The sequence below is a fragment of the Episyrphus balteatus genome, chromosome 3, assembly GCF_945859705.1.
Source record: "Episyrphus balteatus chromosome 3, idEpiBalt1.1, whole genome shotgun sequence".
In the NCBI taxonomy this organism is placed as follows: domain Eukaryota; kingdom Metazoa; phylum Arthropoda; class Insecta; order Diptera; family Syrphidae; genus Episyrphus; species Episyrphus balteatus.
The window spans coordinates 14,376,369-14,400,305 of record NC_079136.1 but is presented as its reverse complement, the minus strand read 5'-3'; the positions used below and the strand labels follow the sequence as shown (position 1 = coordinate 14,400,305).

General features: G+C 29.2%; 1 protein-coding gene across 6 annotated transcripts in view; it reads right to left on the bottom strand.

Annotated features, from left to right (window-relative positions):
• Positions 1 to 23,937, bottom strand: part of LOC129915632 (tropomodulin) — a 175,792-nt gene that overhangs the window by 139,193 nt on the left and 12,662 nt on the right. The window contains exon 1 of one of the 6 annotated variants that reach the window (XM_055995259.1): positions 8,010 to 8,268. The exons of the other annotated variants lie outside the window; for them this stretch is intronic. Coding sequence (XP_055851234.1) covers positions 8,010 to 8,027 — 18 coding nt within the window. The 5' untranslated portion in view covers positions 8,028 to 8,268. Of the gene's footprint in view, positions 1 to 8,009; positions 8,269 to 23,937 lie in introns of those variants that run through there. 6 annotated transcript variants of the gene reach the window in all.

Sequence of the window (23,937 nt, the reverse complement as noted above, 5' to 3'; positions counted from 1 at the left end):
GTAGTTTTATTATCTATTGACAAAAATATATGATATTTATATTTAATTTTAACTTTTATGTAAGAAAGCAATGGCCAAATGATAACACGGTGTAACACTCAAAATATACGCGGGCGGAGACCTATCAGGTTTTGTAGAGCTGGTCGCACTGAATACGAAACGGTATTTGAAAATCCCCTAACACCCCTAAAATCTGGAGTTACGGGCAAAAAACGGTTTCACCCATTGAAAAAATTCTAGCTTCGTCAATTTTTTACCCATTTTTTATCGATTTTTTTACAGTTTCTGATAGAAGATAAATATACCTTTTCAACAATGTATAAAACATGTAACTCGGTTAAACCACTTAGAATTTATAAGCTGTCAAAGTTTAAAAATTCCATTTTTTTCGTCATTTGTCCAAATTCGGCATCAATTTAAAGTATATGTTTTCAAAACAACATGCTATTTAAAAAATATATTCTAAGACTATATCTATTTCCCAATCAATAAAGGTGTTTTTTATGAAAATCACTTCAAAATTGGTTTAGAAAAAAAAATTTGTCGATTTCAACCCAGATACAGAAATTCGAACTTTTAGGTATAGAACAAAAATGTTGTTTAGGCACGTAGTAGGATAACTTGAGCGCCAGGATTTGATGACGGGTTTTTGTAGAGGAGCTCAATACAAACATTTTTTTTCTTTGGGAGGGGGGTCTATCTCTCCCCAGTTAAGTGGGTGGGGCATTTTTCTAAAAAAACATTATCAAAATAAAAAAAAATATTAAAAAACAACGGCAACACTTAGAGTAATAAATGATACCATTTCCGAAAGGCAAAATTGTATATTTGGTTCTAATTTTTAAATCAATATAATATAACTAATAATCTTTGAAATAACCGATTTCAAAGTTAAAAACAGGCGAAAAAAATTTGTTAAAACTCATTTTATACTATTTTTGTCCAGACTGTGAATTTTAGTAAAAAAATTACTCACACAGAAAACTGCCTCAATTGATTCCTTATCGAACAGTGAAAACTATGTTTCTATGTCTTCTAGTTTTTGAGAAAATTGAAAAATTATTTTATCAGATTTTTCCTTTTTCAAAATATTAAATCGCCATTTAGAAAGGGACATTTTAAAATTTCTATTTGTATGTAATGGGGAGTGAATAAATTGGGACTTAGTTTCAAAGCAATTTCGTAGCATAACAAACTTTTTCTTCGATCGCTCAAAATTTTTGATCGGCAGATTATTATTTCTAAAAAATTAAAATTAAAAAATACACTGTGGCGTATACGTACTTTTTTTTATTCAAGCACTTTGTTTCTCGAAACAGTCCTTTTTGAGTTTGTGGCTCAAAAAACTAATAATCCGATTAAGATGAAACTAGTATTGAGTTTTTTTCTTTAAACCCAAAAAATTATAACAAAAAGGTTTTCTTTAAACACTTGTTTGCAAAATATAAAAATAAATATTTTCCTATGTTTGAAAGTTTAAATGCAAATTTTTAACATGATGATTTGTATTTGTTTTGAATTTGAATTTTTTCGTTAAGAGCTAAAATTAACATTAAAGAAAATAAAGTCGTAAATTGTGCGTTAAATAGGTTTTGTTTGTATATAATTATTCAAATGAATAAAAATTATATTAAAATACACAAAACGGCCAATAAATAAAATTCATATTAAATAAAACTGTCAAGTTTTACAGGGGACTAAGAGGAGATGAAGAAATAAATAAAGACAGAAAGATGTTTTGTGAATTATAATTAGAGCACATCCCACAAGATTGCAAAATGAAAATGTCTGCAATTTTATTGAATAGTCTAATAAACTTATACAATTTTATTCAAACCTAAAAATATGAAAATGTTTAAATACAAAAAAGGATCTTCTAAACCATCACAACAGTGACAAAGAAAAATTCAATTATCGTTAATGTTTACAAAAGCTTATGGCAATGCGATAGATACTTTTCATAACATACTACATTCACAACACATAACTCATAAGTTTGTGTAGACTTCATTCAGCCAAAACATTTTGCCGTCGTCATCATACAGAGCCAATGGCAGTGGGGCAGCCGCAGTAGCACTAGAGCGCACCAAGAAGCGTTAGTATCTAAGGTGTGCATCGTAAAGGTGTCAATGAATATATGTTTTTTCAAAGGTGTGTGGTTCAAGGTGAGAGAGTATATCTATGTGAACGTCTTTTCAACGCATCTTTCAATCAGACAGCCACTGCCAAGGATTTATGTGTTCTAGACATTGTCACTTTAAGATTATTATTATTTTTTTTATAATTTTATTTTTCTAAACTAAGTTGGATGCGATGAGATGATGAATTTTGACATTTCCTATATTTAAATTTAAGAAAAAACAAACGTTGATTTTGAGATTTTTAAATTATTGTATGATATGTATTTATTGTCACTGCTTTAAGATAATGGTGAGGGACAGAATGAAGATTTGATTTCCTTGGAATATTTTTGGAAGAAATGTCGCACAAAAAAATATTGTGATTTATTTATGCAAATATAAAGTTGATAAAATTCAAGGAAGAAATAAATTCAGGTTTATTGTTTTAGATTCAAGTTTGTTTGTTCTTCATAGGTATGTATAATGTAGGTATGTTTAAATACGTTAAACCAAATGTCCTAAAGGAGAATAATTTCAAAAAAAAAAGCATGAAAAAATGAGACAAAATTATTTTTTGACTTTAATGGTGAGATATCAAGGGGCACGGTAGTGCCCAGCCAAGTTCTCTAGCAACTTTGGCACTACACCCTTATTTACAGGAAACAACTCAGGCCATTTTCGACCCCCCTCTAACTTCCACACCAAAGATGCCAGAAATTTCAAACTCCCTACATTTGTTGAGCTGGTCAAACCAAACACCTCACAAAATTTCAGCCTTCTACGATGAGTAGGTTCTGAGATATATAGCTTCAAAAATCGCAAAAACCGTAACTGACTGACTGACTGACTCACTCACTCACTCACTGACAGATCATCAAAATTATGGAGAACTTCCCGTTAACGTAGAAACATGAAATTTTACACAGTGATAGGACTTGTGGTGTATACAAAGGGAAAAATCGAAAATTTGAGATTTTCAATTCAGGGGGCGTGGCAACCGCCCATTTCCGCTGAATTTTTATCAAATATTATAGAACACTTCTGATTTTATCGTAGAATCTTGAAATTTGGTAGAATGGTAGAGCTGGTAGTTTATACAAAGGAAAAAATTTAAAATTTGAAAATTTCAGTCAGGGGGCGTGGCAACCGCCCATTTCCGCTGAATTTTCATCAATTATTATAGAACACTTCTGATTTTATCGTAGAATCTTGAAATTTGGTTTAATGGTAGAGATGGTATTATTATTCAAAATTTGAGAACTTTAGCCAGGGGGCGTGGCAACCGCCCATTTTCACCGAATTTTCATCAAACATAGAGATTTTCAATTCTACAGCCATACCTTGCAAAAAGTAATGAAATCACAACAAAAACATTACTGTTAAAAAAAGAGCCAAGTTCTCCTATGTTGAAATTATGCTGGCACAAAAAGTACTGAAATGTAAAAGTGTACCAAGTTCTAAGGCTTGGCTTTAAATTTGTACAAATAGAATTTTGATTGTTTTCTTGGCAATTTTTCAAATAGCTTTAAAAATCTGCAATTTAAAGAAAATTTGTCAAGAGGACAATCAAAATTCTATTTATACAAATTTAAAGCCAAGCCTTAGAACTTGGTACACTTTTACATTTCAGTACTTTTTGTGCCAGCATAATTTCAACATAGGAGAACTTGGCTCTTTTTTTAACAGTAATGTTTTTGTTGTGATCCATCTAAAACGATATTGTATGTCATTTAAAAAGCATTTTGTCTTTTTTTTTTAAATAATAAATCGTGTATTTTGATTTAAAATAACCTGTATTTCACAATTTTTAGATTTTTTTAAAATAAATTGTTATTCTGAAAGAGATTCTGAACAAGACTCACTCTCTTCGTCAGAATTATTATTATCATATCCATTTATTATTATCTCCATCAGAGTCATCCGATGGAGAAGGAATCGGTTGCTCAGATATCAGCATTTCCATTGCTTCTTTCGAAAAAGATTTAGTTTTTTTTTTTTACAGGAAGCGGCCTAAGGCTAGTTATAAGAGGGTCAGATGTTAATAATAAGCGATTAAGAATGTCTAAATTACAATTTTTCCTAGAATATTTTCTTGAATAAATTGGCTCCGCGAAATAAGGCCCCAGGAAATAAGGCAGCAAAAGAAAAAATGAAATAAGGCCCCAAATTGGGGTATTTTTTCATAATGAAAATATGCCCCAGTGAAACAAGGCCCCATCGAAATGAAAAAATGCCCCAAAAATAAATGAAATAAAGCCCCAACTTGTTTTGAACTTTTTTAGAAAAATGAAATAAGACCCCAATTTTTCTTTTCCATAATTAATTTATTTTTGGTAATGAAATATCACTCCAAACCAACAGAACCATCTTTATGGACGGAACTTTTAAAATTGTTCCTCAAGGATGTTTCAAACTGTTGTTGTGTTTTTTTTTTCGGTTATTCTGTTACTTATTAATGCTTTTTTTCAATGATCCCTGATGGTTTTTTACATTGAAAGGCATTTGTTTGCAGTGCAGCACGATGTTTACATAGAAAAGCATTAGAAAGTAACAGAATAGCTGAAAAATCGTGCGATTTCTTGTAGTTATTCTGTTACTCCCTGATGGTTTACTACACAGTCTTAACATGGAAAGGCATTAGTTTGCAGCACGATCTTTACATTGAAAAGCATTATTAAATAACAGAATAGCTGAAAAAATCGGGCGATTTTTTCAGTTATTCTGTTATTTAATAATGCTTTTCAATGTAAAGATCGTGCTGCAAACTAATGCCTTTCAATTTCTTGCTGCTTTTCTGTTACTCCCTGTTGGTTTGCAGCAATACTTTACATTGTAAGGCATTAGTAAGTAACAGAATAGTTAAAAAATCGCGCGATTTTTTCAGCTATTCTGTTACTTACTAATGCTTTTCAATGCAAAGATATTGCTGCAAACCAACAGGGAGTGCACAATATGCGATACTTTGCCAATTCTGGGTAATTGATAAGCGGAATTTGACAACAGTTTTTTTGAAAGATAATTTAGTATACCTAGCATTTTTATGTAAATTATGAAATATGAAATAAAGTCCCAAATTGTTTTTAAAATAAAATGAAAGTAAGCCCCAAAATAAGTGTTGGGGTCTAATTTCATGGGGGCCTTATTTCGTAATGAAATTATGCCCCAAAAACAAAATGAAAAAAGACCCCAAAAAATGAAATAACACCCCAAAATTTGAAAAATTTGGTTGTTGTTGTTTTGTGTGTATTTTTTTGTTGCCTTATTTCATTTTTTTATTGGGGCCTTATTTCCTGGGGCCTAATTTCGCGGAGCCAATAAATTAAGGCGGTACAGTCTGAAATGCTTATTTCGTGCTTCTGCTGCTTCTCCGGAAAGTTGTTTAATTTGTAAAATTGCATTTTCAATCACAGTTGATCCATGGATTAATATTTTGTGCATTGTTGGTGTCATCGGATGCCAAGAATATAAGTCTACATAAAGTTTTGCTGTATCGAAAGCATATTTGCCAAAATTGGAAACTTGGATTTTATATCCACTAGATAAAACTTCTAGTATAACCTTTTCAGTCTATAAATTAACTGAGTGTTATTTCGGCAGAAAGTTGTGGATCATTAAAAAACCTACAGCTTGTATTGCCATCATTTGTACTACCGAAACCTGGCTTTGGTACAATCCACTAGTACACCGAGTTGATTTTTGAATTTTTCTTGCAATTCTCGCTTTTTTTTCTTTGACAATATCTTTATCTTCCTGTGTTCGAAGTTGCCATTTCTTTAAAGGAAGTTTATAAGCAATATGCAAAATGATTTCAAAAAGACGAATTCGTACATGTAGAAAAAAATGATTCTTATAGGTCAACAATACCTTGGTGATGATGGTGTCGGATTTTGCCAAACGATATTCCCATTTGAAGCGCAAAACAATCGTAAAGGTACAAAAAGGGCCTTAAGAGTTGACATTTTTTCGCACTTTGAGCTAGAATTATTCTTCAATGCACAAGTTTCGCTATTCCTGGAGAATGTACTATTTCTTTAAAGACATTTGCAGATACTGCCTTACCAGACTCTCGCAATTTTATTAGTGATGTTAAAATGTTAGTTCTTCCGTTTGATGAGATTCACGAAGTTTTTCAGTTCGTCTGCATTTACTACGAACGCAAAGATCATCAAACGATTAGAGGATCGACCAGGTCTCGATTTATTTGGAATATCAAAGCATCCCTTTAGCCAAGTTTCATTTTTTCTTAAAAAATCCTTTTTAACTCTATTTGCACGAAGCCATCTGCTCTTAAAATCAAATCTATAAAATAATTCCATCAAATAAACAAAAATACATTTACTTATTTTAATTAAAATTTAAACCTTAATGGATCAAACGAAATATGCTGATAGGCCAACTTTAGGGTTCTCAGAATTTGGTAAATTGTTCGTCCCAAATTCTTACGGTTTTCGATTTAATTTAACGATTTTGTTTAAAAAATTCGAATGTTAGTTTTAAGACAAGGTCTTTTAATGAAACATTTTTTTTTGAAAATCATTATTAACGGTACCTGCCATAGCACCGTTTTTTTCAAATCCGATTATCTCCGAAACCGCTTATTCGATTTTAACGAAACTTTTTGTGAAGAAGCATTTATACGCTTTAAATAAAAGTCAAAAATAAGATTTCCAAAAAATAATTTTTGGATTTTTAAAAAAATTTTGAAAATATTTTTTTGAAAAATCAAATTTTCGAAAACGGGACATTGAATCTTTTGGAAATTTTGTTTTTAGATGTTGATTATTGATTTCTACAAAATGGCATACCAATTTTATTTTAAAAATTTTTTTCCAAAAAATTGTTTTCAAAAAATTAGTTTTTTAAAAAACGACTCTAACGATTTTGAAATTTTTTTTTTCTAAAAATGCATGTTAATATATCAATCAAAACTGCATACTTGTTTTGGAGGGCAATTTGGTTTCAGATTTTATTTTATTTTTTTTTTAAATGAATTTTAATTATTTTTTTAGTCTTTTTTTTTGTACGTCTTATATACCTAGTAGGTACCTACATTTTCCAAATTTCTATATAAAAAGTCTTTAAAATTTAAGCAACTTTAATTTTAAGAGCAAGTTCGTACGACCCAGTCGTGCATTTTATTTTTGCACTCTATTTAGTTCTTATTACATTTTTGGGATGCCATCGAAACCATAACACGAATTTTATACCTCAGTAAAATTTACCAATTTGTGTAACTACAAAAATAATAAATACATTTAATGTACTTATTATTTTTGTAGTTACACAAATTGGGACTTACGTCAAATCTCAAGACCACGATAAGTCCACTTAAGGTTGCTATATGTATATATCTAATGTATATACCAACAATTTATAGAAAAAACCTATTAGGTCAGCTATAATTTATTTTAACTCATCCACATTTCATTTCTTATCTTAAGTTCAACTCTACAACATTCTTATTGACAGAAAATCATACGTCAGTTTGTCGTTTTTCGTTTTCATTTTCATCCTATCTATCTTTCGTTCTTATAAAAATTTGAAGAACTCATTTAAGTTTAAAACTTAAGTCCTCATCTTTTTTCTGGTAGTGCTATTCCTATTTTATTCACTAAAAATGTCTGCAATTCATATGTATGTATGTACATATGTATGTGTACTCAAAACTTGTACCAATACTATTTGTTTATGTCAACGTCGAACCAACATTTTTGAAGAGGGAATTATTTTAGCTGAGTTTAAAAAATAAAATTAAAGTGAATTAAGAAAAAAAAAAAATTATAAAAAGCTTTCGATTTCAAGAAATTTTGTTTTTGGAGTAAAAAGTAACCCATCATTATGAATTAGAATTTTAAAATCATTCTATTGAATTTGAATCATTATGTTTACCTGATCTTGAATTGCCATCACAGACGAGCTTGATTTTACTAATCCAAGTAGTTTAGGGAGTAAATAGTCCCAATATAAATATCTTGTTTTCTTTTTTTGAATACGAAATTTTATTTTTATCTTAACTTTCAATTATTAAATAATTGAAATCACAACAATCACCTCACTATTATGTACACTTTATAAATATACTTTTTTTTATATATTTTTGTTATATATTATGTTGGTATGATATAATATTTTTTTCTTAGTTTTAATAATATATTTTTTTTTAAATCTAAGTAACTTTAAATTCAACTTGTATATATTAACACAGAAATGATTTAAATTTTGTTTTTTAAATGAACAATATCAGTTTATTTTGAATAATAAATAATTTTATCATTAATTTTTGAAGTTAACTATCTCGAAACACGTCTTCAATTTGTACGAAACAAAATTTCTCCAAAAAAATGATTAATATTTTTGAATTATAATTATCTTCCCGTAAAACTGGATTAATTTAGGTTAAATTTAGAAATTTTGTTTAAAATAACATTCAGCGACTTCCTCGTGATAAAACACCGGACTCAACTAAATTTTATCGGTCATGATCAATTGTTTTGTGTAGATAATTTCAATTGCATTTCAATTATTTGTTACAAATTGCATTGATTTTTTTTTCTAATTCTTATTTATTTTATTTTTGTGTGCCAAAAAAAAAAACTGTTACGTTAAAGTTAATAAAAATGATTAAAATATAAACAAAAGAATGACGATTTTCGAAAGTGATGATCGGACATTTGGCAGAAATTAAATTAATCGTTGCCAACAATTTGACACTATTTTGTAATTTTCTTAACAAAATGTTTGTTAGTTATCTTTTGTTTACTTAAGAGTTCATTGAATGGGTAAAATTTTATCCCAAATAAAAATACTAAAAAAAAATTAATAAAAAAAAATAATCTTCGGATCGTTTCAAGAAAAAAAAAAAATAACTGCTGGAATAGCTGCTTTTTTCAAAAATGGTTATCTCGTGGCTTAAAGTTTTTGAAAAAGTTCAAAAATGTTCTCATTTCAAATATGTTTGAATTTGAGTTATTTCCTATATTTTTCTTAGTATTTATTAATCTAAACAAGGAACTAGCGTTGTTCTATTAACACGCGAATAAACATGAATTAAAGAAATACCCAAAAAAAAAAAACTAATCTTGTATACGAATACGAAAGTAAATCTATTTATTTGGCAAAAGCTATAGAGAGAGTATATAAAAGATATTGGCGGCCTAAATTTCGTTTAGCTCTTTGGTCGACATTTAGTTTATTTTTAAAATAATCATTTCACAAAAAAATACACATAGCCGAGTCGATGTTCGATCGAGCACACTGACATTTTGTTGGCTGATGTGCGGTTTGTTTGGTTTTTTCTTGGGTTTATTTAGATTTGTTCTTCTTATTTTTTTTTTTTTTTCCTAACAATTTGTTCATTTCAAATCCAATCACCACCACACCATGCAAAAAAGAATTAACGAAAATTGTTCAACAATATTGACGTCATATTGGAAAATTACCCGAAAAAGAAAATTATATTTTACTCGCAACATGTATACGCATTTCGTTTTATTATCCAGAATTAATTGGAGAAATGCATTCCCGCAATTGTACGAGTTTTATTATTCTCTTTATCCATGAATGAGTCATCTGTGTGTTTTTCAGATGCAGATTTTGAAATACCCACATTTCCGCTGATAAAAATTTTCTGACATAACCTATGGGTACAGGAAAAGCTCAGTAAACGGAAACTTATTTATTCATCGATTATACGTTATCTAAAAAGAATAATGAATTTTAAAATAGAATATTTTGAATGAAATAATTAAAACTTCCGCTCGTATCATTTGAGAAATTAAAATCCACTCAAGTGTTGATAATCCATGGTGAAGTGGGTTATTGAGGAGAACATGATTTATGTAATGCATATTGCATAATGACAGAATAAAATTCTTTTTTCCAGTAGTTTTGTCCATCTTGGAGAGTTAAACCGTGCGTCAAATTTGGTACATCTAAATACTGGCCAAATAATGAATTTTATAAATTTTTGCACTCAAGTGTCCAAAGCAACTATATGAAAAATCCAAACGGATTTTTTTTTAACCAAATTTTATAAAAAGTTCAATGAAATTAAAAATTTATAATTCCGTAGGTTCATATTTAAAAATCGTTTTTCGTATGAAATTTTAAAAAATTTGTGAAATAATAGGTACGCATATCTGGAGCTTTCAAATCCACACTTAAATATATGAAAAATTAGTTTGACACTTACATTTTTCAACTAATGTATATTTTAACATAACAAATATTTTTCACATAGAGCTCACCCTTTTTCAAAAAAAAAAAAATAATCTTTTTGCAAATTGCCTTTTTTTGCAGTTTCAATTCATAAATAAGAAAAGTAGACTTTGCCACTTTGCAAAACAAATTCATCTGTTATACCAAAATATATATGTAAATATTTTTTTGTAGATTTTGATGATTTGATGACTACGAAAAAATTAATTTAATTTGAAAAGGTTTGAACTTTATTTCTAAATGCATGAATTTAAATTCTTACTTTCCAAATTAAATAAAAATTTATCTTTTGCAACAGAGACCAGAGGTTCAAATCTTAGAACAGCTCAAAAACAAAAAACAAAAATTCAATAAATTAATTTTTCCGAAAAAAAATTAAAATGTTTTTCAAAAATCCAAAAAAAAATATTTTTCAATTGTTTTTTTTTTTTTTTAGAGAAAGTCAGAAATCAAGAAAATCGTTAAATGTCATGTAGTTAAAATTTTGGTCCTAAAAATTTCAATTTTCCCTGTAAGAAATGTCCAAATACTACAAAGTTTAAAGCTAGCTTTTTTTCCTAATTTTAATTTCTCGATAAAACAAAATATTTTTTTGCCGAAAATATCCCTTTCATAATAATATAGATACGTGAGGTTTACACTGCCGGTCACTTGAATACGTCCACATTTTAGTTCGTCTTATTTTTAGCCTGGCTTGGTATTTATTGCAATGGTACATCTTTTTTACATACGTAACGAGAGAACATCTTTATGCGCTTAGCTTAGGAGAAAAAAAATTGTCTTGGGACCTACCGTTCTTCTCAAACGGTAGCTAGACCAAATCTATTCATAAAAACAAGCATATTTTTTAGCTCACCTGAATACGTTCATAAGCAAAAATGTTAATAAATGATGAGTTGCATGGGTCAGTTGGACTCAAAATTGTGTCTGTCAATAAATCTGATTGTCTATAACCTGTAAGGATGAAAACGGCTCGGGAAAAATCTCTAGGCGCGGAAAAAATGGCGAAAATAAAAGAAGTCTTTGAACTAGGCCGAAATCAACGATGCATTGGGACAAAAGTTAACACAAGTTAAAATTTAGTACGCAGTTATTCGCGCAATATCCAAGGGTATAGAAAAAACATTATACAGTCGAAGTTGCTTAGCCACAATATTGGCCGATAGATGTGCAATGATCTGAACAGCATGACTTCGCGCTAAAAATTATGCTGAAAACCGGTATGAAATGCAGTTTAACGACGGCAAAACGGGTTGTCAGAATTGGTAAACAATTGAGAAGAACAAATCTTCGCAAAAATTATCACTTTACAAACCACGAAAAGAAATTCACCTCCAATCGTAAAAAAAAAATGTGTTAGAAATTGCAGATCGAAAGTTTTGTAGAAGGAAACAGCTTTGCACTTAATGACACTGCCTTCACAGTTATGCAGACAACTTAAAATAATCCTTCTCTCTACGAAGGTTATAAAAAAGAAATTTAGCCCTCAGGGTCAACTTAATTCATTTTTATCCTTTGAAGAATCACCGGTTGCAAATTCGACTTTCAGGACATTTTTTTTTTTTTTTAATGGAGGCGAGTTTCTTTTCATAAACCCTAATTCATTTCTTATGGGAGACTTTTTTGTGCAACTAAAATATTTTGCACTATCCAAGCTGAAAAGCAAAAACGAGAAGGAACAGAGGAGTTTTTGTGAAAAATTCTCATAGCTAAAATATTTCTATTAAATAGCTAAACATAAAATAAAAAAGTTTAACTATTAATGTTAAACAGAATTGTTTCCTTTTTGAACACATTTTTTATAAAAAAAAAAAAATAATATGTTTGGTAAGTCTTTAAGTAAGCTTCATGAATATGTTTTATTTGTATCTATTTTTTATACTAGAAAAAGTTATAAACACAAATATGTTACAACTCATATATACATTAGGGTGGGTCAAAAAAAAATCAAAATTCTTTTTTTTTATTTGGTACTCCGAAAAATCGATTGGTAGACACCTCTAGAATATACACAACAAATATGAGTTCTTAATATTAACGGGAAGGTCCTCCCTGGTTTGCAATTTTCTATTTTTACATCAAGCTTCTAGTAAAAAAATCATTTTTTTAAAAGTCGGCTTTTTAGCAAATTTCTTTACATATTCTTGTAGGGAATTAAACGCTCTACAAAAAAGGCCTTGTACACTTTTTTCGTTTATCTAACCGTTTAATAGATATTTGCGGGCAAAAAATCGATAAAATCTTTAAAAATTTGTTTTTTGTTCTTAATTTTGTAACAAATTGAAAGATTATAATAATCAAACGCGCCAGACATATTCTTGTAGGAAATAGATTGTTCCACAAATAATGTCTTATTAACTTTTTTCATTAATCTAACCATTCTAAAGATATTCGAGGTCAAAGTTAAGAAAAATTATAAAAACATTTTTTACTTTTAAAAATTTTCCAATTCACTGAAAATTCATTATTTCAAAATTAGCAAGATATATTCTTGTACGTTCTACAAAAAATTGCTTGACATCAAATTGATTGCTTTAACCGTATAGAAGATATTCGTATGTATATTATACATGCACGCTAGCCATTATTTTTTAACGTGCAAGTAATATGAAATTATTTATGGTATAGTGAGGTGAACACTAGTCTACCTACATCCTACATACACACTTAAATTCAAAGCACTAATTATGCATGCACTTTGAAAAGAAAAAGAATAATTTTCTTGATACTTAAAATGCCACCATACTGCAAGTGCATTTCTAAGTACATTTAATTGCGGTGAAGAACTTCCAAGTACATTTTTGAAAATGTTCGAGTGAGGTTCAAACTCTTGTCCTAGATTATTTTCCTGAGATGATATTTAAGACAGAGGGGTCGGCACACGGGTGCGAATTTGGCAGGACAAAAATAAAAAAATTACGATTTTTCAAAAAAGTGGTCATAAAAAAGTCTCTTTATAAGGGTGAAAATATTTTTTTTTGGAATTGTGAATACAATATTCGAATTCTTCGGAATATTCTACATCAATTTCATACTTGATTCTCTATAAAATATTGTGACCGAAAAAAGTTCTAGAGCCATGTAAAAGTATAAACCAAATTCGCACCCGTGTGTGCCTATCACGTCACAAAAAAGAGCAGTGCCTACAGAGGGTTAATAATTGTATTTTTTATTTAACTCCGTAGTGTTTTTTAAATTTGTATATTTGAATTTAAGGGATTAACTTTTTAAACTTTAGTTTTTCAAAATTTGTAGGTGGGTACATTTGTGTCGGGTGACACAAAAATCGGAATAAGTAATTTTTTCACAAATTATTTTTTTGCGGTTAAATGGCGAATACTTTTCTAAAGATACAAAATAAGAGTATAATTATCCTCATATTATTCAAAAATCTTTAGTGAGAACTTTTACTGTATCCTCCCAGCTGCTGCTTCCAATGCAACTTCAGTCCGCGGCCCGCATCCAAATCAACCAACCGGAGGCGGTGTCATCATGTCGTCGTGTGTTGTTTGTCATTGTATGTAGACTAGTAGTTTTAATGGTGCTTCGAAAAATGTTTGCTCTAATTTCGATGTCATAAAACATTTATCCGCATTTATTATTGGAAGAAGAATTAATTAGCAAAATTAAATGCAATGTGAGATCTCATTATGTATAATATAGAAAGTGCAGTGTGGTTCGCCGGCCGGGTTGAATTGGTTTGGTTCGGCGAACACAAGGAAGTTCTTTAATTATACGTGGCGAGATTTAAGGCGACAGGTGAACTTGACAATTAGTGATGCGATGCTATGAGCGCAACCGGCATCGTTGCGCATTAGGACTGTGGGCGATATATGTATGAAGATTGTGTTTGTGTTGTTTTTTTTTTCAATATGATTTTTCCGGCCTACATATAAATGACCTATAATAAAAGATGTTTTGAATATCTATGTATATTTGTTTTTTTTTTTTTTTTTGCGGATAGACATAATGTTTTAAGAATCTTAATTAACAAATGTCTTGTTTGTAGACACGTTTCAATAAAAAAATAAAAAAAAATTGGAAGGCATCTTAATGTTTTTTTATAGATTGCTCACAGAAGTTAGGGATCCAATCAGATCTATTAATTAGACTTAATTTTTCATTTAATACAACAATAATTATGCTGATAACCTTATAATAACTAAGAACTACTTTTTTTATACAGTGGTTGGTATAGTCAATTCAGAGCACAATTTAGAAAAAAAAAAATAAGGAGGAAACCTTAACGCTAAAATGCGAGAACTTCATTTAAGGGAAGGTATTGACTTGTAATCTTGCAAATGAAATTTTTTATATTCTTTTAAATTTTGAATTTTTTTTTTTTCAAGGAAATGTCCATTCCAGTGAGGGGGGACCTACTTTCTTACGACTTTTTTCCTCTTTTTGTCTGGCTTCCTGTCGCATCTTAAACAAATCATTCTCTTACAATTATTAAGAATAATCAAGTTGGGTCACTGTGGTGTATGTGGAACATTATTTCCTATTGTTAATTTTATTTTTCAATATACAGGGTGATTCAGGAGCGATGGGCCAAAAAGCTAGAGTATAAAGGTTGGGTCAAGACAAGAAAAAATCGTGTGTGAGGGGGGGGGGGTCTATTCCCTCTTGTTTGGCAGGGAGGGGCAATGTAAGAAAAAAAATAGACTTAATTTGGAAAAAAAATATTCAAAGTCAACGGTGTTATACTTTTTTGTAGAACCAAAAACCTAGTCTTTTAAAAAAATTTTAAATAAAGCCATTTTATTACATAGTTTTTGAAAAATTAACTTTCAAAATAGTACTAATTTAGTTTTTTTAAATTCGATGCTCTTATTTATTTTTAAACGAAAACAGGAAACCGGACCCAAAAATATCTAGTCATTTTCGATTAATTAACAAAAATCCAAAACTACTCTTTTCTAAGAATCCTCTTTTTTTTAAACATTCAGACTTAAATGAGGATACAAACTAAGTGTCACAGTATTGGATTAACCCTGAATTGATCAACTTTTTTCATTGATAACTCTTAAAAACTTACCTGAGATTTTTTTTCTTACTATGTCTGCGATGCCCAATTTAATTCAAAATTTACAGAGAGATGTTTCTTTCGTTTTAACGTATAAAATGTAAAAAAAAAGTTTTTGAAAAAAAATAATTTTTTTTTTTCAAAACATAACCAAAATCTTTAATTTCTAAAATGTAGTTATTTAAGATATACAGCCTTATTGTAATTTTCAACCATCAATCGATAGTTGCTAAATACTGAAATTTGGGATTTTTAATCAAATAGGATTATAGAAAAACTGGTCAACTTTTTCATTTAATAACGGTTAGGACCATTCTCTGCTTTCAAAACTTTTCTAAGCTAAGTAATAAGATATTGAAACTTAATTTTTTCAATTATCAATTGATAGTTCTAAATCGCAATAAGGCTGATAGATAATTTGAACTACAAGAGCAAGTGTGAATTTTATTTTACAGAAAATCATTTATTGCTTTGAAAAAGTAAAAATGGTTTTTTAAATCCGGTTTTACCCTCAGGCAAATACTGAGCAATTTTAGTGCATTTAAATATATTAAAAAAAAAGAATTGTTAATTTTTCGGAACAAATTCGAAACCTTAATAGGAATTTCTAAACTTTAAAGAAGTGAATGAGAATAACTTAAAATTCATTTCCTTTCCCTAGTTGTTTAACAAAAACCAATTTTTCTTTTTAAAACAGTCTTTTTTTGTTTTTTTTTTTTTTAATTTAATTACATCACTCATCAGGCAGTGTGTATTATTCTACAAATCCAAACATTTCATTTAATATATGTATAAGAAACAAAAATCTAAATACGTCAATCCTACATCAACTATCGTTTCCAAGTCAAAGTTCTTTTTAAGTGGCACTATTTCGGTACACTGGGGCGTATGCGTAACCTTTTTCCCTGCGTTACATTGTATGATAATATATCGGCCGATTTGTCGGCAGTGGCATTCAAATAAATACCCAACATCTTTCGAGTTTTCCGGCTTTGAATTTAATGCCATAAGACATCACGTAAATAAACTCGTCCGTAACACACAAAAAAAAAAAAATGATTAAAACGTCTTTAGCCGGGTTCGCCCTTGCATACATCAAATGCCACACATACGCAACTATAAATGCAATGAAATCTTAAATCGGCCCCCACGAGTTGTTTTTTTTTTTTTTTTCGTAGGGACGCGACGTATTATTTTGTCTTCGTCTTTGTTGTCGTCGTCGTTGTTGTCTACGTCTTCGTCGGCCATTAGATCAATTTTGTCTTAAAGTGTATTTTTATGTAGAATCACTTGTTGTCGACATCTTGAAAGCAAAAGCTCTGTTTTTTTTTTTTTTTTTTTATTTATTTATATTTTAATTCGAAAACTACATAAATACTGTTGGTATTGTTGGGATCAGTATGAAGCTATTTATATATTTTTTTGTCAGTGGTGGTCAGCAGTAGCAAGCAGCAGCTACAAAACATCAAAACAGTGCCAACTCAGTGAACAAATGAGACAGCTTAATATTTTTTTTTTTTAGATTTTTTTTTTTATTTTTGAAAAAATAAGAAGACAATAAATAAATATTATTTTGCCTTGCAATTTATTTCGCATTAAAAAATTGACTATCAGACTGCAACCATCATGTATATTTAAAATCCACGCTCCATATGTAATAATACTGAACCGTCAAATATAATTTCCAATCCTGACAGACTTATTTTGCAAAATGGTTGAAAATTAAAAAAAAGATAAGTTAAAAAAAATCGGAAATGGCACAGAAAATGAAGCTTTTAAATGCATTTTGGTCGTCACTCACAAAATGAGCTTGCCCTCAAGGAATGAAAGATGGAGATGACGATATTTTACACGAATACTTACTCAATCCAATTAAAAATAATTTTTTTTTAAATATTTCAAACCAATGGGCAAGTGTATTATTTCTTGTTGTACAAAATAAGATATAAATGCAGTTTACATCGCTATCCAGGCACATGTCAATCCAATTAAGTGATTTATCTGAACGATAGCCAATTTGCTATTTATGAGGAAGTGTCAGTTTGGATTTCAAATTAAGTGATGAGTAATTTGATGTTAAGCCTAATGAGTGATGGTGGAATCAACGATGGCGATTTCCCTGTGGATATTGTAATTAGCTTGACATTTGGGTAGTTTTTGTGAATATTATTTACCCTCCCACAGGATATCTATGCTTTTAACATTGTCATATCTTACTTGTTAGCCAAATTTGACAACATGTTGACTACTTGATGCCTAATTATGTGCAGCTAGAAGCTTAGAAAAATCTCAATTGAAATTCCTTATTTTGCTGATTCTTCCCATAAAAATAATGAGATTAATTTCAAATAAACTACTAAGTTTATTGGGAAATGAATTCCCGGGTAGTTTATACTTTCATATTACCAAATTATATATGTAACTGAGATCAAGGCTTGCTCCAACAAGTACATCATTTTTACTTGCGATATAGGTACTATCAAGTTATGCATTCATACAAAAAAAAAAGTTGAGATAACATTTTTCCATGACATTACGATGGTAGAAAATGCCAAAAAAGTCAAACTTGGTATGTAGTGTTATTTGGAGACTCTATAGAGGGATTTTTTGAATTATTTTTTTTTTTTTTTTTTTTGACCAAAAATAACGGTACATGTCATATACCGATTTTAGTAAAATTGAAATATCTCAAAAACGGCTAAAACGATTTTGTTTACCTACAAAATTCAAATAGTAATTTTAAGGTAAGGTCTATTTTGTAATGAAAAAAATTTTTGTTTGAAAATCATTATTAACGGTACCTGCCATAGAACCGTTTTTTTTTTCAAATCCGATTATCTACGAAACTGCTTATTCGATTTCAACGAAACTTTTTTGTGAAGAAGCATTTATATAATTTAAATATCAACCAAATTAAATTTCCAAAAAAATAATTTTTGGATTTTTAAAAAAATTTTGAATTTTTTTTTTTGAAAAATCAAATTTTCGAAAACGGGACATTGAAGTTTTTTAAAATTTTGTTTTAAGATGTTGATTAGTGATTTCTACAAAATGGCATACCAATTTTATTTTAAAACTTTTTTTCCAAAAAATTATTTAGAAAAAATTAGTTTTTTTTTAAAAACGGCTCTAACGATTTTGAAAATTTTTTTTCTAAAAATGCATCTTAATATATCAATCAAAACTGCATACTTGCTTTGGAGGGCAATTTGATTTCAGATTTTATTTTATTTTTTTTTTAAAACGATATTTATTTTTTTTCCAAATTTCTATATAAAAAGTCCTAAAAATTTAAGCAACTTTAACTTTAAGAGCAAGTTCGTGCCCCACCTCATACATTTTGATTTTTCATGTGTACACATGGAACACAAAAAATTCCCAACTTTTTCACAACAAACAAATTCTGGGTCGAAGTTATTTGTAATCAAATTATCTTGAATTTATTTGAGCATTTTATTATTAAATAATGTTTAAATTTTAAATAAACTAAAGAAAAATTAAAAATTTTCAAGAAAAGTCAAATTTGAAAAAAAAACTTTTCATATAGACCGAGAGCTGGGAGCAGATTTTTTGCGTGAGAAGTAATCGATTCATATTAATATTTTAAATAAGTCCCAGTCATGGTGATGACGAAAACGAACGTCTGCCGGCATGTGTCTGCGCCTTTGCTGAGAAAAAGTGCATCAAAAGTACCTACATTTTTTCTGAAAATTGATTTAGTGAGGGTAACCAAGTAACCACCTAGAAATAATTGGATCCTGACGCCCTCGTCGCCTTGATTACAAAAACACCCATGACAGACGTTTTAACCGCGCCCAAACACCCGACAGACGAACCCAAAAACGCGATTAAATTTTAATGAAGATTTTTGTTAACAAAAAAAAAAATTTCAAAAATTTTGCTTAAATTTCATACATTTACTAATGCCAAAAAATTGTCTAGGGCTAGGCAATTAAAGAAAAAAAAACTATATGAGAGTCAAGGACAATCTTCCATCGTTTAGGCGATAAATGCATTATCTCACAAATTGTCTTCAAACACAAAAAAAATATTTTGAAAACAACGGCAACACCTACAATATTTGCATACACGTTTTTAAAAAGCCAGTATCTCATTTCTATCTGTACAATTTAAATTCACTAAACTTAATCAAGAGTTTTTGAAAGAATGGTCCTCAACTCAGTATTTTGGAAAAAAAAACGTTATTAAAAAATTTTAAATGTCTTTTTTTTTCAAACTTTTTCGTGGTAAAATATGAATTTATTTAAAAAAAAATTAGGTCAAAAATATTATCAGGGCGGGACTAATTTCAAGTGGTTACCCCAAGTCCTTGCTTTTTTATTTCATTTTTCTTTGATTAATCTAAAATATCAATGATTTTATTAAAACAATACTCAAAATAAACTCAAGAGAAATGAATTTTGTTCTGAAACCCGTAAAATAACCTATTTTGATAAGTTTTCTTTATTGAATTCAAATGTGAAAACACTTAGACATAATTTCTTTGTAGAAAATTAAATAAAAATTTTAAATCCGTTATTGAGGTATTGATAGTTAAAGTCAAGAATATGGTTTTTGGTTTAATGACTGATAATTCAATAAAATAAATCGTTAAAGAGTCAAACAAAAAGCAAAAAGATAGATAAATGAAAAACAAACAAAACAAAAATAATAAATAAAATTAACAAAAGAAAAAAAAAAACAAAAAATTATTAATTTAAAAAAAACATTAACACCAGAAAAATTAGAAGAAGGAAGATTTCACGTGCTTTTCATTTTGTCATGATCATCATTAACTGAAATACAGCCTATCGAAAATCACTAAAAAAATAAAAACATTTTTTTTGTTCATTTATTTATTTGTTCATTTATTGAAAAAAAATTCTTCTGTGGTCGATGGTTTAAAAAGAAAAGAACAATTTAGAAAACATTGTGCTTCCAGATCGAAAACAATGGAATTGAGAATTATAAACGAACAATTTCGAATCCTATTCGCTTCTCAGGGTGCCTCATAATTTTAGGGTGTTTATTATTTTTTTTGTGTTGGCTGTTGATTCTTTTCTTTAGGATTGTGTAGGCTTAGATATAGAAAAAAAAACTACCAAATTGGTCACCAGGGCGTATACGTACTTTTTTGTTTTTATACATTTTGTTAGTCCATTCGCATAACTCTTTTGATTACATTAAATTTTTTTGTTTGTATTCAAACGTTAGGATTCTTATACAAAAATGTTTAAAAAATGTTTCAAAATTATTTGAAAACATCTGCATATGTAATAAAATATCAATGTTAGAAACTAATTTTTTTGCTTTTGAAAGAAGCCTAATCAAAAAGGTTGTTTTAAAAACTACGGCAGAATTTTTTTACTAGGTACGAATCCAAGAAAAAATCCGTGAGACCAAAGATAATGACTTAATTTATATAATTGACATCAATAAATGTCAGCTTAGTGCAGATAAGAAAAACCTGTGATTCAAATTTAAGCATTGAACAAAATAAAATAAAGATGAAAAGCTTAAAATAAATCAACTAATTTAAAGTGGCTATGCGCCACCGGTTGGCGCTCCAAATACCTACCAATAATATTAAATTAATATATAATTTAATTAAAATCTTGACTTGCCACGTGTCAAAGTTTAAAATTATAACTAAAATACATATTTAATTTTATTTTTAAACAAAAACTTGATTTTAAGCCGTGAACTACATTTCAATGTTTATTCAAAAATTCAATTTCAAAGACATTATTTTTTTTTTTTTTTCTTTTTGTTAATATTCAAAATGATGCTTTGACAGACATTTTATTTCAAACAATATTTATTTATAGCTTTTTAAAAGATGTGTCGACACAGATTTTGATCAATTATGTGTTGTTTGACTGCATTCTTTTCAAGATATTTGTGTTTTTAAAAATAAAAATCTTTTATTCGTATCTGTTTAAGTTACGAAAAATAAAATTGAATTTGTATTTTACCATGGAAAACATTCTTGATAATTACGATAACATTCTTGATCTGCAATTAAGTTTGTCAAAGTCATTTTCAATCTTGAATCTTTTTCAAAAACATTCAATTTAACCATCTATAAGAAATTTAATTTTAAAATTAAATATGTAAAGTCCATTATCTGTCATTTTAAGCTACTACCCACATAGAAAATCAATTCCTAAGAGAATCCCCAAAATGATTTCATCCTCAATTAGCTTATTGCTAAATTAATTTGTATTTAAAGTTCAGATTTTCAGGACGACCGCCCACAACATAAACATCAGCGTCCACAACTATTATATCAACACACATTTCACTGACGCAATAATTAATCGGATCATCATAAAAGACAATTTCCTGTGGTCAAGATGGCGCACGTCCGAAGGGAAATGATGTTTTCATAACATTATTCCATTAATCATGAAATCGTGTTGAAATATCAATTTGTATCTTTCACCTATCGGTCGGTCCATCTGAGGATAAATAAAATTAAGCCCAAAAAACAAACAAACATAAATAACTGTTTTTGTTTTTTTTTTTTTTTGTTTGTTGGTATTGTGGGTTGTTAACGAGGCTGTCTGATAAGTTCATAACGTGACCCAAAAAAAAAAAAAAAACAAATGGTTGATTGGGGATTACTTATGCGTCATCAGGTTTTTGTCTGTATTCCCAAATAAGCAAAAAAGTTTGCCCAAAAGTTATTTTGCAAGACAAACTCTACAACAATCGATTTGTTTTGAAAGTTTATTAGCAAACGCACCACAAAACTTGGGCATTATTTCAATGAAATAATAATCTTCTGTCGAAAAGGAGAAAATTAACAATTAATTTACCATCGAAGTGTGCCTTTTCCATTGCCACTGTTTGATTTTCTAGCTTCGGCAGACTTATTTTTTGATGAATAAAATATTTTGTGGTCGATTGTTGTTGGAAGTGTCCTTGAATGCTAACGCACATAAAAGTCAATGGAACATCCAAGAGCAATCAATTAATTATACTTTACGTGTTGTGTAGTGTAGACCTTTCGTGATGAACGCATGAAGCCGTGAAATGGCCAATTAAAGCGTGAAATGCAAAGTGAACTAGTATGCGAATGAAATCTCTGGCTACGCTTATTAATATTTTAGCAGATTTTTTCGCTCGATAAATATTTTTTTTTTTTTTTTTTTTCATTTTAACAACAAAGTCAAAGTCAGGGCCGTAACTTTATTTGAGTTGAAATTTATTTTAAACTGCATTTTTGGTATATTTTTAATATGTCTTGTTTTGTTTTGTGTATATCTTAATGATGGCGCATTATTTTTTTATTTTGTACCGAGAAGTGGCAATCAAATTTTTGCATACATGCAGTGAATATTTATAATAAAAATGCCGTCTTTATGGTCAATGCGATAAAATAATTAAATTTTAAATTAAATAATTAAATTGATGGTGTGAAAAATTTTGGCGAACATCATCGAAACAAGAAAAATAACAGAAACAAAATTTAAAGGACTTGAGGAGGTTGATAAATATCAAAATGTTAATGAGTGACATGTGTTTTTGAAGACATTTAAAGTACACAATTTTATGTTTTGATTACGAAAAAAAAAAATAGACAAAATTTAATAAAATTAATGGTCTTAGAGATAAATGTGATTTTGATGATAGTTTTATTACGAATATGAACCTTACAATAGGAGTCATTTGATTGAGGCTAAATTGAAAAATATATTTTTTCGTTGTGAAGTTTTTCCTCTTACTTATGAAAAGAGCTAGCATCCATTAAAAAGATGTAAAATGATTTCTCCCTGCTTTTCGCTAAGCTATTTCTCCAGAAATCATTAAAGAAATCGCCATATCTTTTGGATTGTTAACCATAAGTCTGTGACTTTTTCCAAACCTTTTGAAAATTTGAACAAAAATGTTAATACTCTGAAATGGTATTAAATTCGAGAGATTCTGTGATTTTCTAAACAACGCCAAACAACTTTTTTTTTTGTTAAAGCTATCAAATGTTAATTTTCAAACACTTTTGATTTTTTACTAATATATATTAGACCGGGCGGCGGCTGCAGAAACGCTCAACTCATCGAGCTAAAGAAAAATTCACTTTTGTAGTAAAAGATGACTCTGAGTAACTTCGAAAACCAGAGGTCTTCCCGTCCGCATCCTGGCAGGATTGGCGTATCAGGGTGAATTTGGGTGCATTTTTTAGGCACCCTTCAACTCATCGAGCTAAAGAAAAAAATTACCATGGACTCAAATAGTGTATCACAAAACCACAGGTCTTCCTTTTGGTAACCTGGCAGGAGCGGCGGTAGGGCGCATTAAAGTGGTCGATTTTTAGGGCCCTCCTAACTCATCGAGCTAAAAGATGAAATTGGTGTCAAATGAAAGGTAGCGTAAAAAAGTAGACGTAAAAAATACTTGGAAAAATATTTCTTAGAAGATACTAGTGAACTAATCAATACTGACATCTTCAACCTTCACCGCTTCATTAAAAGCTCCAACTGGTTTAATTAGTGAGGAATTTCCTTACAAAATCATGGTATCACAACGGACCAATAAATGGTCTAAGTGTGTCAGTCGTTTTCCTGACAGCCA